At 34.5% G+C, this 15,904-nt stretch overlaps 3 protein-coding genes across 3 annotated transcripts; all 3 read right to left on the bottom strand.

The window, feature by feature from the left end:
* Positions 1–1,996: 1,996 nt before the first annotated feature.
* Positions 1,997–3,060, bottom strand: LOC128168116 (uncharacterized). Its single transcript, XM_052834222.1, has 2 exons — positions 2,668–3,060; positions 1,997–2,571 (listed from the first exon to the last, which is right to left on the bottom strand). The coding sequence occupies exons 1-2, from the start codon at positions 2,897–2,899 to the stop codon at positions 2,432–2,434; spliced, it is 372 nt and encodes a 123-aa protein (XP_052690182.1). The 5' UTR covers positions 2,900–3,060; the 3' UTR covers positions 1,997–2,431.
* Positions 3,061–4,449: 1,389 nt separating this feature from the next.
* LOC128167860 (uncharacterized) lies at positions 4,450–8,775 on the bottom strand. Its single transcript, XM_052833805.1, has 2 exons — positions 8,636–8,775; positions 4,450–8,459 (listed from the first exon to the last, which is right to left on the bottom strand). The coding sequence occupies exons 1-2, from the start codon at positions 8,640–8,642 to the stop codon at positions 6,280–6,282; spliced, it is 2,187 nt and encodes a 728-aa protein (XP_052689765.1). The 5' UTR covers positions 8,643–8,775; the 3' UTR covers positions 4,450–6,279.
* Positions 8,683–12,008, bottom strand: LOC128167861 (uncharacterized). Its single transcript, XM_052833806.1, has 3 exons — positions 11,924–12,008; positions 10,474–11,756; positions 8,683–8,869 (listed from the first exon to the last, which is right to left on the bottom strand). The coding sequence occupies exons 1-3, from the start codon at positions 11,928–11,930 to the stop codon at positions 8,795–8,797; spliced, it is 1,365 nt and encodes a 454-aa protein (XP_052689766.1). The 5' UTR covers positions 11,931–12,008; the 3' UTR covers positions 8,683–8,794.
* Positions 12,009–15,904: the final 3,896 nt, after the last annotated feature.

Genomic DNA, 15,904 nt, shown 5'->3' with positions numbered 1-15,904 from the left:
GGTGTGTATTACAACTTGAAACTGTGCCATATGCATATGTCACATGGAGATTTAAAAAAGTCATGTTTCTCTTTTCTCGGGAAATTATAGACGTTAGCTTTTAGTTTCAAGTTTTATACAGAAAAATTGATACGTCGCGTTAAGATGTCACTTGTTAACTCTTTCTCACTATCAAACCCTTTAACTTGACTCTGACGGAGCGGCAGTCCATTTTGTTTTATTTGTTTTAAGAAAAATCAAAGAAACATTAATGAAAACTTATGTAAGAATTAGAACGGTAATTGTGCCATACGTTAGTTCACCATTTTTTTTTAAAATAAAAACAAAATAATGCAAGTAAGCAGCGCTATGCGTTTTGCAAATATGTATACATGTACGAGGGTCAATCAAAAAATACGAAGACTTTTGTCATAGCTATGTTACTTAACGTCATATCATTACTAAATTTGGTAGACATAATTTAGCAGTAGTTTCAGACAATTTGCAAGAAAAAAAGTTAATAAATTTCTTCATTTCTAAGAATTATTTAGAATTTAATCCTGCAAAAATGAGGTCACGGCGCACGGTCAAAATTTGTGTTATGTCAACAATAAACCATATAATGTTGAAAGTATTATCTCTATAAATTTGGCTGAAAACCAAATTATATTGAAACTTCGAATTAAGTATAGTCATGGTATTCTATGTACCAAATAATGACGGGATATATTGTTTTGTCGAACAGATATTAGTAACTAAAGTCAGATAGTCCTCTTTAGAATTGACTAAACACATCGACGTCACCTGACGTCATGGCGCAACGAGAAGTACAAATAAAATGGATTTAATTGAGGTAAAAGTCGATACAAGCTGTGAAAATGCTCAATGGTGCAAAAAATAAGTCAACAATTATATGCAAGTTTGTGTTTTACTGTAATAAATTTTGTGGGGGTGGTGGTCATTGTATTTTGAATATAAAACAGTCCGAAAGAGAGTAGAATATCTGTAAATATTTGGTCAGTAAATAAATAACGTCAACCGACGTTCAGGGTTATCCTTACTGTAAACTAAGAGATACACGGTTAGAAAATGAAAACATTGGAGAACTAACTTATGATTCTCGAGCAAATGTGTGCAAATAAGATGTTAAGTGGTTCAGTGCCATTTTAAATTGTAAGGAGAAAGGTACAAGAGACTTAAGCGGGATATAAAGATGGGGTTTATCTATAAACTGTGCTTGTTTAATCTTGACGTCATGTTTTGAACGTTACCGTGCGCCGTGGTGACAAAACATGCTGTTTTTAAAAAGGGGTAACAAAAATACCCTTTCATCAAATGGACCAAAACTTCGCATATCAATAACATAAGTGTTGGTGCACAGATGAATCTGTTAAGTATGACTTTCATGAAAAATATATGATAGACAGCCGCATTGTCTTCGTATTTTTTGATTGACCCTCGTACATGATTGTATGTGGTTAGAAGGTACAATGTGATGAAAATTAAAGGATGTAAAATGAAATTGGTTATGAAGTAAGTTTTTATAAACATGAATTTACTTGGTATCGCATATTGATAAAATATATAGAGAGAGAGAGAAGAAACACACACACTCACACACACGGTATCGATTAGACCAAACCTAACCCCAGAGTGAAGCCTAACTAAACCCCGGGTTTACTTTAAATTTGGAGTTTACTTGGGTCTTATTTTGAAAATTAAAATACATTGTACTTCTGATCGGGGTACACTCTGTGTCCACTCTGGGTTTAAATGCGGTTTACTCTGGGTCCACTCTAGTAAACCCAGATAGTAAGTCCAGGGTTTAGTTGGGGTTTACTTTCTGTTAGGTTGGGTCTGATCGCCATTCGGTACTTGTTGTAGTTCACTCAAACCATGGCTTGTCTTGTACTGATTTCTCTTTTTTTTTTAAGTCCTCATAATTTGACAGAGATACTGAACGCAAATTCAGAATAATTAAAACTCAGTTTATTAGAGAAATAAAATACAAGCGCTAACACAGTGTAGAAAATACAGACAGGGTTGTATTCAGATTTCTCCTGATTGATGTATGTGGATATTTTACATCGTGTTAAAAAGGGATACTTCTCGATATAACAGTGGAGTGTGCATTTCCGGATGTTCGATAGACCATACCTCGGAAACTCCTCGCTTGTCTCTTTACAAGAGATAATTGTAAAATTAAAACCAAAATAAGTAGAATTTTGAGAAAAAGTGTTCAAAATGATATCTATTTAAGAGGGAAACAATTACGGGCAATGGGCAGTGAGTCATTTGAAATCGCATGTGGGAAAAATCGGATGTCCCTCCTTAATTAGTTCGAAAGTGTTTGGCAAAGAATACTTCACCAAAATATCAACTTGATATTATCAACATTTACGTGTCCGTAATCTCAAACAAAACTTCAACGCAGTTTTCGCAGTGTTCACATCTAGCCATCAGCGGCGTTCACATATTTCTCCAGCCTCTCTGTTTCCTTGTGGGCATTTTCTATTTTCTTCTGCACGAGAGCTTCTTCTCTTCTCTGTTGTGCACGGTCTTGTTTTTCTGACTGAACCTTCTCTTGATTTTCTATTTAAAAGGATGGGGTTAATTTCATAAACGCTTATATTCTTAAATTTAATTATTATTTTAGTTTTATTTTATGAATGCAGTCGAACTTTGTACCTCTCCATTTCTCAAAGTCCTCCTCTTTGTCGCCACACGTCAGTCTGCTCGGCACTGGTTTCGGTGTCCCCTCCTCTGAGATGAAGGACAAGCCAAATGCTACTCCCCCCTTCTTCTCCGTCACTTCTTCGGTGACCATTGTACGAATCACCTTCTCGTACTCCTCAGCTTCCTCCTTTCCCATCACCCCAACCTTATTATTTCTTGCTAGACAGCTTTGGAAAATACCCATGTAATTTGTGATTGTATCCAACAACAGCAGGGAATCATAATGATACGCCTTTATGACGTCACATTTATTGTGACGTATCAATCAACCCAAGCTACAGTAATCTGCACCGAAATTCATATTTTGGGAATGATTGGCGCACACTTTCAAAAGCCAATAGCTAAAGATAGTTGATATCACACAGTCATGTATGTGCAATTGATTATACATGGGCAGATCTGCCGTCTCTCCCCCCCCCCCCTCCCCCCATAATAATAATCAGATTGCAGCAGCTGTGTAGCGTAAGTATCTTTAGTAAGAAAAAAATGAGAAACTAAAAAGATCTTGCTTTATAAAAAATCCGCCGCTCTCTTTTTTCAGAACAAAAATGCCGATTTTTAAGAGATTGTGACCTGTTTGATTCAGGTGTATGATTTATAAAGTTTTCACCCATTATTGGCTGTTATTTTGTGGCATAAAACTCCAATTTTTAATAAAAAATCTCTCCCTCTCTTTCTCTCAAATACTGTAGATTCATTATCTTACGCAAGAACTCAGTTCTGCAATACTGCCATTACACATTCAAATGAAGTAATCATTGTCAAGTCACTAACATGTACAAAACTGTTTATTGGAAGCACCCGTATGTTATAAAGATATTTAAATCAAAGTAAACATATTACTCGTACATATTGATATTATTCAAACCAAACTAGATCAGCATTATTACACCGCTCATTACACCCCTGCGAATGTTATTGTCATTCAAATTTTAGACCACGTGGTTTTATTTGACCCTTTCAGTTTCGCAGTAAAAATCGTACCTCGTGTATAAAGTCTATTTCACAGTACATGTATCTAGGTTCTTTATATAGTAGTCAAATATAAAATCTAGAGGTTTATTGATTTTAAACTTTATCTTCATTAATTGGTGAATAAAATGTGTTCTAGAAATAAATGTGACTATACAAAAATAAGTTTTTGTCTGCTGTTGCAACAACTAACATGCTTAAAAGAGATCCCTCCCGAGGATTAATTTTCGATCCGCGCCTGACCTAGTAATAACATCAATAGTGAAACAGACTATACCATTTTATGCAGAATGTTCCTTGAAAATGGCTCGATATACTAAGTTTTAATGCAAAACAGACACCAATTATTTTTTTTTTAAATATGGTATAGCACACCACAAGCATCAAACATGGCTATGATTTTATTAAGCAACCCAATGGTTATATTTTCAACCACTCTACACGTGTTTGAACACGAACGATAACTCTGTTCTGAATATTATCGTTTAATATAAATAACTGCTAGATGGTAAAATAAGAAATACATCTTGAAAGCTTTTCCTGTTTTAACATAAATCACAGTAGGATGTGATATGAAAAACGACCAGTACTTACGTATTTTGAGAATATTATCCGAACACTTATACTTCCGCTCGAAATTTCACAGGAAGTGAACAAATATCGGTGAAGTCTCGTGAACTTTCATTCGAACTCCTCTGAATTTATTACTTACTTAGCAACCATAAAGAAAACATTCCGAACACATTCGCAGGGGTGATTAGTACGTTCATTTAAACATATTCGGTGGTTCATGCGGATATGCCGGTCGCGGTCATTGCAGAAAAAATACATAACCCGCGTAATTAGCAGGTTATGAAAAAAATATTTAGTGAATCTATCTTTTCAGTGCAGAATATGACTTTTAAAGTTAATTTGATATCTATGAAGAAGAATGGATGAATAACTTCAGTATTTACATGTATACCGGTGTTTGAAGAACTGTGTATAACTCCGTTAAACTTTCTTGTGTCGGAGTTATGTCAGTTTACCATTAATAGATATGGTTTTTGGTTAGAATCCAATTCGTAACAATATCAAAATTAGATCAAATTAGTGACAGTCCAAAGGAATTTAAAAAAAAAAGCCATAAATAAAAACAATGTGTTTTTAACATTTAATGTTCAATCTATAATTTTAAGCTCACCTGAGCTGAAAACTCAAGTGAGCTATTCTGACTACAGTACCGATCAGACCCAACCTAACAGAAAGTAAACCCCAACTAAACCCTGGGTTTACTTTCTGGGTTTACTTCGGGTTTACTAGAGTGGACCCAGAGTAAACCCAAAGTAAACCCTGCAGAGTGGACACAGAGAGTAAACCCAGTCAGAAGTATACCCCTGAAAGCAGACCCTTACTGTGTATTCGGAATATACAAAGGGTAGGAATTACAGGCAGTAGGATGGTATGATAAAATACTAGTCTGCTTCACACTTCAAAGCATACAGTTGACCTCAAAAGCAATTTCAAAGTAAACCCAGAGTAAAAACAAAGTAAACCCCGAGTGGACCCAAATTTTCAAAAAGCAAACCAAGAGTAAACCCCAGGTAAACACCAAAAGTAAACCCAGGGTTTAGTTGGGGTTTACTCTGGTGTTAGGTTGGGTCTGATCGGTACTGTACCTTTTTCGTCCCTCTGTTTATCTTGCGTCTTTTTAAACAAGATTCTGTGCTTAATTGTCTAAATAACTTGTGTTTGATAGCATAAAGCAATTACGATTAATTGGTGGGTTTTGTTACTTATGTGTTACGATGTGGCCATTGGGAAACTTGTTCTTGATGATGTCTGTTAATTTAATTCATGTTATAAAAAAAAATTTAACAAACTTTTACACAATATACACGTAACTACTTTATACTTAAGTTTTAGCTTTATTTAATACTGAATATCGACGGGAAGCTAAATTCTGAGGGGTTTTTTCTTTTAAAAATTGATTTCACAAAGAAAACCAGTTCTGAATTTAGATCGAATTCAAAAAAAAAAAGCTGGGCTATATTCTTTGAAGTATTTTCACAAAAAAAATTATCCAAAAACCAAAAAAGCACATGTTAACATTTATTTACCAAAGTTATTTGTTCCTGTTTTATTGTGTTATTGTTTTATTAAAAATAAAACTTGAAAATATATCGAATTCTTTCGCTGATTAAAAGCAAGACGTTATTTAAATCACTTTCGATTTTGTCCAGAAAGTAACACCCATTATGTCCTACAAGTATGAATCAGGGGATTCTATTAGAATTGCACATAATATCCATAGATGCCATAAAAGAATGTGATTTCAATCAAGCTCCATTTATAGATTCACGTAGATTCACATGACGGTCAATAATACTGTCATAGGTGTTTCATTGATTTTCATAAGGATACTGATATTTGTACTAAAATGCTACTGTAGACTAAAGTGGCATCTATATTTGAACCAGGAAATGTGATATTTCTTAGTTTCCCCACAGATAACGGAATTCCACGCAAGACATCAATTACGAATTCTTCTGCACGCGTATTCACAAACACTTTTAAAGACTTTTAGGAGCAATAATAGGATTTTTTTCTGCATCATACTGGCATCAAACTTCGAAGCAATTGAGCAATGTAAAATAAAACTGATGTTCTAGTCTGCCATTCCGTGCGATCAAAGTTATACAAGACCAGTCTTTTTTTGTGGATATGAGCCAGACAATAATACTGCAAAGCTCTTCCGAAGTTTCCCAATTTAACCGAAGCAACTGCAAGCATGATGTAGTTCAAATACAGGTCTTCTTTCTCAATCTGACGCAGAGAATCTTCAAGCTTTTTTGACAATTCCTCAACCATTTTTAAATTGCCTTTGTTAGTGTAACAAAGAATTTTCAGAAACAACGAGTACATACCAGGTGGAATGAAAAAACGCGATTCTGTTTTTCTCATCATTACTACCTCCAGCGCTATTTCATTTGGAATGAGGGGCATTGTTCGATAGACTGCAAAGTCGTACGATACCGCCAGTGACATTTTTTCCAAGATGCTGAGTCCCCGTCCACAGAAGTTTTGACAATAATTCGTATCCATGTAAACAACACGTGAACGATTACGGTTGTGAATACAACCAAGGCCTTTACTAAGTATGTCATCATATTTCTTGGTGTATCTCAAAGCTGTATTGAACCTCCCCAAACAGTAGTAAGCAGTTGCAAGTGTTAAATTCCCTCTGCTTATATCAGAATAACGAGCAAAATGTAAGTAGCTAAATGCTTTTCGAATGCATGTATAACTACTTCGAGTTCTGTTTTTTGTTAGAAAAATATTCAAGTATATTAGAGCAAGCTGACAAAGATCATGGAATCGACGCAATCTTAATATTCCCAGATCTAAAGCATCGAATTTTCTTTGGATTTCCAGTGTAAGCGATTTCCTCAGTTCTGTTTCCAGAACGACTTCATTCGGAAGTTTGGGTTTTCTGGTTAGTATTTCGCTAAATAAGACACAATCCACGTTTGCTTCAACTTGTAGTTTATCTTCATTCCTTATGGAGGACTTCAAACATTTGAAGTCTTCCTCTGGGTTTGAGATGAAAAATGAACTTGTAGTACTTGTATATTTTAGTCTAACGTTTTCTAAGGCTCTCTTCAAATGGTGTAATGAATGACAACGTAGCAAGCACCTCCATCCTTCATTATGTAACTCAGAAAGTTTAACGGCTATATAATCCAATTGCCATTCTTCTACTTTTCCCATGAACATGTTGTTTTCACGAACAAAATAATTTGGACAAAACCCATTTCTTGTCCATTCAATTAGTCTTTGAAAGCAAATGTCGACACAAAAAACCAAACGCTCTGGCTTCCAATAATCAGATGGAGTTTCTTCAATTGTCCAAAACAAGACTGTTTTTAGAAAGTAAGAACAGATACAGTCTTTGACAGTTGAATCTTGTGAAAATACCTCTAGGTTCAAAAGCTTGAAAATTCCATAAACCAAAAATTGTGTGTTATTAAACGAATAAACTAATTCCTTCTCTGCAAGGGAGAAAGAAAGCCTCCATTGAAGAGGGTCTCCTATCCACATCGACTTCTCAAAGTGATCCGCCACAAAATCTTCCCTTAGTTTTTTTGATCCAATTGGCATTAAATGGCACCCCAGGGTTTTTATTTTTCTGATGAGTTGTCTTGGTGGCCAATCAAAAGACCTTTTCCTTTCAAGCCATTCGTTTGCATATACAGGCCACTCTGTGTATTCCAGACAAAATGCTCTATCGTGATCTGTTCCATGTTCACTTCGATCCATTACACATGGTCCATGCAATATTCCATCAGGACTTAAATCCTTGTACCATCTCACAAATGCTTCGCTCGACAAAAAATATTCGCCTGCTTCCCTTTGCATTGATTTCCTTATATGTGGCACTGACGTATGAGGAGTTAACACAACAAGATTTACATACCCGGGTGGTACTTTTGAGAGCTGCATTAGTTTCACGATTGCTAAAGAAGTGCAAAGGTTCTTGGGAGTTTCTGCAACAACTTTGGTCAACTTATCCACGTACATTTGATCTACATCTGTTCCTTTCATGCGGAATCCCTCTGCACACCCACCAGACCTAATCACTTCCATTTGGCTACTTGAAAAACTTAGTTGATCTAAAACATCCATTATGTGTCGCCGTATTCTTTGCAAGTCTGGATCCCCAATTGCATTCAACAAACTGTCCGCAATTAAATATGACAAATGAGAATCGTCGAGCCACGTTGATCTGATTCCTAAGTCAAAGATAGGTGCATGTTATTAACACATTTTATTATCATTCATAAACACCTCAAACAAAATCTGAATTGATAAGAAATACATTCAACCGTATTCTGATACTGAAAATGTAACGTTATTGACTTCATAGAAAATTGTTGAAATAGTAAATTAAGACATAACATGCTCCTACCTGCCATTGCGTTAAACGCAATATCAGATTTGTAAGTATTTTGTTGGAAACTAAAGATATCACTTTGGTTTATCAGAATAAGTTAAATAACGTGTGCGTAAACAAGGAAAGTCAACAGCATTTTATAGTTACACGCTTCCGGTGTTTCTAATTGAAGCGTTATGAAGCAATCTGCCATGGCATGTCGGAAATTTTTGTCGCGTCCCATTCATTTTCTTCCTTATTGACTGTTTTCTGTGAAAAAAGACAAAAATGTCACAAGAATCCCCTTTCATGGATGAGATTAAATGATCAAAAAATTATGCTATATTGAATCGAAATTCTACATAGATGTGTCAGGCGGCGACATAAAAAACTAATTACTAAGTGCCGGGTATATGGTATCATGAATAAAAATTTATGCAATTTTCATTTTTTTAAATTGTGACTATATATTGAGCAAGTTTGATAAAGATGCAATTCGAAATACTTAATTGTAAGATTCAAGCATATCCTTTCATAAATACATAAATTAACGTTCGCGATTCTAACTGGCATTGGTATATTGGTATGGAATGATGTGCCTCAGAAAGTAAGCATCATTTCATGTTTATCTGACTTTATCGTCAACGGAAAGATGAAGAAAGAAATAAGTTGCGACTTATTTCGTTCCTTAAATGATAAAATATAAAATAAGTATAGGATAAACAAGAATTCATATCTTTTGTTTATTGCCATCGAAATATCGTCGCAATAACCCCAACAGAACGCGCTAGTTTAGTGGACTTATAAAGTTTCATCAGGACTCATCTATCAGTGTTTTGAAGCATTCATAATTTTATTTTAAAAATAATGGCATATTCATTTTCATGAATTGATTTTATTCCTTTTTTGGAGTTAGACTACATTTTGAAATAATAATCAAACAACCATCTGAAAAATAAAATCTAATATTTTTTAACCAACAAACGTTTCCTGCAAGCGTGCAGTCATCATTTTTTTTAAATTTTCGTAATGTTATGAATTGTTTTTGAATTTATTAAAACTGTTTAAGTTGTATTAAAAAATACCACTATATATGGAAAAGTAACAAATCTTGCACAAATATTCATATCGTTCAGTTCTAAAAAGACGAATGATTTATCACAACTTAATTTATTACGACTAAACATTTAATTGGTCGGAAAAATTACAATTAACAATTGGCAAATCTGCAACTTTAATTTGCCCTTTTACTGAATGTAGAATACGTTTTGTATATATAGCGCTTCATATTGGCATCAAACTGTGCAGCATCTGAGCAATGTAAATTAAAACTGATGTTCTAGTCTGCCGTTCTGGACAATCCCGGTTGCACATGACCAACCTTCTTTTGTGGACATGGGCCAAGCAATAATATTGCAAAGCTTTATCGTAATTTCCTAATTTTACAAAAGCTACTGCAAGCATGATGTAGTTCAAATATATGTCTTCTTTTTGTGAGCACTGCAAAAACTCCTTGAGTTTCATTGACAATTCATCCACCATTTTTAAATTGCTTTTGTTAGTGTAACAAAGAATTTTCAGAAACACCGAGTATAGACCGGGTAGAATAAAAAGACTGGATTCTGGTTTTCTCATCATTACTATTTCAAGCGCTATCTCATTTGGAATTAGAGGCAATAGTCGATGGACTTCAAAATCGTATGATGCCGCCAACGACATTTTATCCATTTTGCTTAATCCCCGTCCGCAGAAGTTTGAACAATACATTGGAGTTTCGTAAACTACACCATGTCGTAAACTTGTATGTATATAACCAAGGTCTTCCTTTAGTATATCATCGTATTTTTTTTATATATTTAAGAGCTGAATCAAACCTTTATTTCGCTAAATAGCACTGCATCCACATTTCCTTCTACTTGTGTTTTGTCCCTTACAGAGGAACGCAAACATCTGAAGTCCTCCTCTGGGATTGAGATAGGAAATGAATTAGGTGTTATCTTATTTCTGGCATCTTCTAAGGCTTTTTTTAAATGACTTAAGGAGTGACAACGCAATAAGCATCTCCATCCTTCATTGTACAATTCAAAAAGTTTCCAGGATGTGTACTCCAATTGCCATTCTTCTACTTTACCCATGAACATGTTGTTTTCTCTAATAAAAAAATTCGGGCAAACCCCGTTTCTTGTCCATTCAAGTAGCCTTTGAAAGCAAATGTCGACACAAAAAACCAAATACTCTGGCTTCCAGTAATCGGAAGGAGTTTCTTCAATTGTCCAAAACAAAGCTGATTTTAGAAAGTAAGAACAGATACAGTCTGAGACAATTGAGTCTTGTGAAAATACTTCTTGATTTAAAAGCTTGAAAATTCCATATGTCAAAAACTGCGTGTTATTGAAAGAGTAAATCAATTGTTTCTCTGCAAGAGAAAAAGACAGTCTCCACTGAAAAGGATCCTGAATCCATTTAACATTTTCTAAATTGTCTGAAATTAAATTTTCTGTCAGCTTCTTGGACCCAATGGCCATTATATGACATCCTTGTGTTTTGATTTTTTCAATGAGTCCCCCTGATGGCCATCCGTATGACCTTTTTCGTTCAACCCATTCGTTTGCATACACAGGCCATTCTTTGAATTCCAGACAAAATGCCCTATCATGATCTGGTCCTTGTTCATATCGTTCCATTAAGCACGGTCCATGAAGAACTCCATTGGGGTTTAATTTATGGAACCATCTTACAAACTCTTCGCTCGACAAATAGTAATCTCCTCCCACTCGATGTGTTGATTCTTTTATGTGCGCAACTGGCGTATGAGGGGTTTGTACAGCAAGTTTTACATACCCAGGTGGTACATCAGAAGTCTTCAACAATCTGACGACGGCCATGTCAGTTCCAAAGTTTCTGGGAACTTCTGCAACTACTTTGGTCCGTTTATCAACATGCATTTGATCTACATCTGTTCCCCTCATGCGGAATCCCTCAGCACATCCACCAGCTCTAATTATTTCCATCTGGTCATTATGGCAATCCAATTGATCCAAAATGTCCATAATGTGTCGTCTTATTCTTTGCAAATCTGGATCCCCTACTGCATTTACTAAACTGCCCGCAATTAGATATGACAGGTGAGGATCATCTATCCACAACGTCGAGTGTCCTGATTTTAAGGGGGAAAATAATAAATTAGATTTCTGATTACTAATTATCATCATCAAGAAGATATGATTAAACTTTTGAACCACCAACCATGATTATACAATGTAGTTTTATCGACTTCAAACTAACTTGTCGAAATTGAATTATTTAAATGTAAATTGCTCTTACCCGCCATCACTTCCTGTGCAACGAGACAATGGTCAGTTCAAATATATCGCGTTCGGTGATTTTCCTTGGTTTTATCACAATGTCATACTCAAGCGCGCATACAAGGAAATTTATTTAGCGCCTGCTTCCCGGTTGTTCCTAAATTGAGATTAATTCATTGACAAAATTATAGTGTATTATAGAACTAATGTGAATGTAAACTACATAATATAAAGAGCAGCGTCAAATTAGCTTCCACCATTCCTCAATAGCAAAAATTTATATTTTATATCAAATTGTTATTTCTTTGGATAGAGGTGCAATGTTTTTTTTAACAAGTCATAGTGACAATAACGTTAGCAACACACAATGTTCAAATATTGGAACTATTTTTCAAGCGTTGGCTTTGAGTTTCAATCAAGTATAGATTCAACATTTCTATCTTAGGGGAGTTTTATGACTTATTTAAAACATTTATTCCAACCATTATGTCTGCAGTTTGGATTAATTAAGCAGTCACGACACTAAACTACAATGTACTACATGTGTATTGGTGAGCTTGCACCAGGAAGTAGGAAACATTTATAATGCCATCAATATGATTGTATTTATTCCAAAAACAGAATTTCCTTTTTTCTAATTAAAGAGGCATGGTCACGATTTAAACTTTTAGATTTCTACTTTTGATTTTACAATGCTTTGGTGATGTATTTTTAATCATTTATGTTATTTATCGAGGGATATTAAAGATACAAAGCTCATTATTTTTATAAATCAGAACAAGGCTCTACTTTACATTTGCTTATGTTTGGTACATATATTATACTATGTTCCGAGTTTTGTGCTTCACCACATTTCACTTGATATTTCGATAATCATATATACCTTTGTGCTCAAACCACATTCATCCGCTAATATGCAAAATGTACAGATTATTTGTTTTAAAACGCCCCATCTACCGCTTCAGGTTACAATACACAACTCTAATGGAAGTTTGCATTTTATCAGCGCTAGCCATTAATAAAATAGCCCGGATAATAACTTTGAAAAATCATGCTTGGTATTCCGAGTGAGTTCCGAATGGCAAACATTTCCCACTATATTTATCCTTAAGAAGTTTGTTTTCGTTCCTGTAAACTTTAATAATTAAAAATGGGGATTTCTTGGAATTTTTCCCTTTAATAGATTTCAATTGTTTTCTTCCATAGGGATGTGTAATTTTTTACAAAAATCATCAAAAAGCGATAGAAGCAATAACTAGGGCCAGGCTTTAGTAAAAATTATGATTTTAGCAGATTTTTTTCTGCTTTCTAGTTCAGGAAGAAATAGAATAAACAGTATATACATGTATTGTAGGTCACTTTTAATTTCATATGAAACTTTGCTTTTCAGCTCTCAATACATAAGCAAAACATGACCTGATCTTTGTTTATATAACTTTATACACAATATATTGTACGTACCTCGCCTATAACACTTTGATTTACACTCAAATTCAGATTATTTGTTATAAATATCTTGAAGCAGTCTCAACATAAAGCATTGAACAAAAAAATTTGAAACTTACTGCGCCCTTCGTGACTATGTCCCGTAAATAGGGCATGTTCACAATTTTTACTTTAAATTGTTCACAATTGTTAACAAAATGTTAACAAAGGCTTTGTTTACATAGCAAAGAATTGCAAGGCTGTAACTCGCTTATAACTCAACAAATGACACTCAAATTTTAGTTAACGTATAAAAATGCATTACCTCAGTATTGTTTACATTAAAATCAGAAAAAATGAAAAAAAATCATGACCACGCCTCTTCAAGCCTATGCTTAAAAAAAGGTTCAATTTTGTCAGGCTTTCCACCTTTCTTGTGAAAGACCTTTTGCATTTCTTCTGAATAAAAGCGTTTTCCTCGGTCAATTAAAAAAGTGTATAGAAAAAATTGCTTGTATTGAAATGGATTTAAAAGAATTCTTGAGACATTTCATAAAGAAGTCCTTCCTTTCCCATCATGAAATAGTTTCAACGTTGTCCGGGCCCTATTGTACATGTAAGAGGTGCTTGTTATCGCTATTCCTCTGAAATCGTAAGATATGAATAATTAAAGTGAAATAATCCGATGTCCCCTTATACCAGTAATTACAATATGAATTTTATTAATTTCACAAATAGAGGAAAAATATTAAATGCCCTTCACCCCGCTATATTGGTGACCTTGACCTTTTATTATTTTTTTTATCTAGTTAAAATATTTATTCTGGGCAATGCATGATATGCAACAAATGGTAGATTTTTTATATGTACGTTATGAAACACCCCCATCACTTGCCACATACACATCTCGTTCTTCGCCGGGGGGGGGATGTTTGTTTGACCTAGACCTTTAACCTTGACCCTGTTATATCACATGCGATGTCATTCGATTGATAGCCAATAGAATCATTAGCATGCACCTGTTAAGAGTCGCCGTTGCCGCTCGTTATGGCTGCTTTTTATTTCATTTTTTCATCTAAGATCGAAAATCGGTTTTTCTTTAATTACCCATTAATCATTTACATTAAAAATCAAAGTACTCAGAGTACTGTAAAGTGCTAAGCCAGCCTCAATGCTACTTTTTTCAAATCATTGTTAATTGTTAATATTTTAAAAATATAATTATACAGAAAGTAAAAGAAAAAACAGTTTCATGATAATGCATCATATGTATGAGATCCTGACCATACCATTTCAATCAGTTTGAAGAAAGGAGTTTGTAATGTATATTAAGTGATTAGTCAGCCCACGGACTGACTAATTAAGTTGGGATGAAAATTCGATTGCGCTTGTGTACATTGGAATTCTGAGAAGGAATTATATATAGACATTCTTGGTTTAAGAAATTCAAAGTTATGAAACTGACTGTCCCTGGGTTTCCGGAGTCCGCATATATACATTTCTCGAATTTTAGTGGATATAAGGTTTAAAATTCAGAGAGCGATTTTTGCAATTTTAAAAGTCTAATTATAAATAACGAAAGTTGATGTGCAGTCATACACTGTACCGCTGCACGCCCGTTTCCTACCCTACAGTTATTAAGGTAAAGCGTGAAAACTCAATGTACACCCGCATAATATCGCTCTGGACATTATATATCTTGTATTTTAATAGGTTGTACATTCACTTTTGATCTAAAATTAATATTCCGCTGGCTGACTTTATTTCCTTTTTTAAATGCTAACCTTGTTGATGTATACAGTTTACGGCAAGTTTTGAATACATTTACTCAGTGAGTGAAAACAAACTAACGGTACCTTTTCACCAATTGAAACCGTAAAATATGACTAAATGTCATTGAATTTAAAATCGACAAATTGCACGAGAAAATCACGACATGAATCAAAAGATTAAAGTTACACAACAAATATTTTTAAAAATATCACGTTGATAAATTTGTCGGCCTTTGAGGGTCTCAAATTTTTTCTATGTAAACTTTTGATATAGCAACAAGACAAGGGAATATCTCTGATCACATGCTTTGACACTCCGAGATCTGCACCACTTGCCATCCTTTGTTTACATCGCACAGCGGTCACCCAACATGCAACTAATAATAGCAGCATTAAATGTCTCGTGGCATGTTTAGTTGTGTAATCGCCAATGCACCCTCAGACTTCACTGATATTGTGAAAGTTTGGCATTTGTTCTGATCTTGATTAAATAAACCCACAACTCTACGTTCTTTTGCAAAACCTGGGATCTAAATAGAAACTTAAAGATACCATGATCTTATTATTTTTAGAATTCGAGCGTCGGTCAGCATGATCACTAGGTGGCGCTTATAAAAAGATCGTGAGATTTGGTGCATCCCTAATAAGCGCTAGCACATGCGCTTAGCGCTTAAAAAGAACTACTACATATGTAGTTACTGTAGCAACTTATAATTAAGACTTCATTATATTTTTAACCAATAAACAGCATTTGCTTCTGTTCTGGTATTATAGTCCTTTCTGATATAAAATAATCATGATGT

Source organism: Crassostrea angulata, chromosome 10 (genome assembly GCF_025612915.1).
Source record: "Crassostrea angulata isolate pt1a10 chromosome 10, ASM2561291v2, whole genome shotgun sequence".
NCBI classification, from domain to species: Eukaryota; Metazoa; Mollusca; class Bivalvia; order Ostreida; family Ostreidae; genus Magallana; species Magallana angulata.
This window is presented reverse-complemented; position numbering and strand designations above follow the sequence as displayed.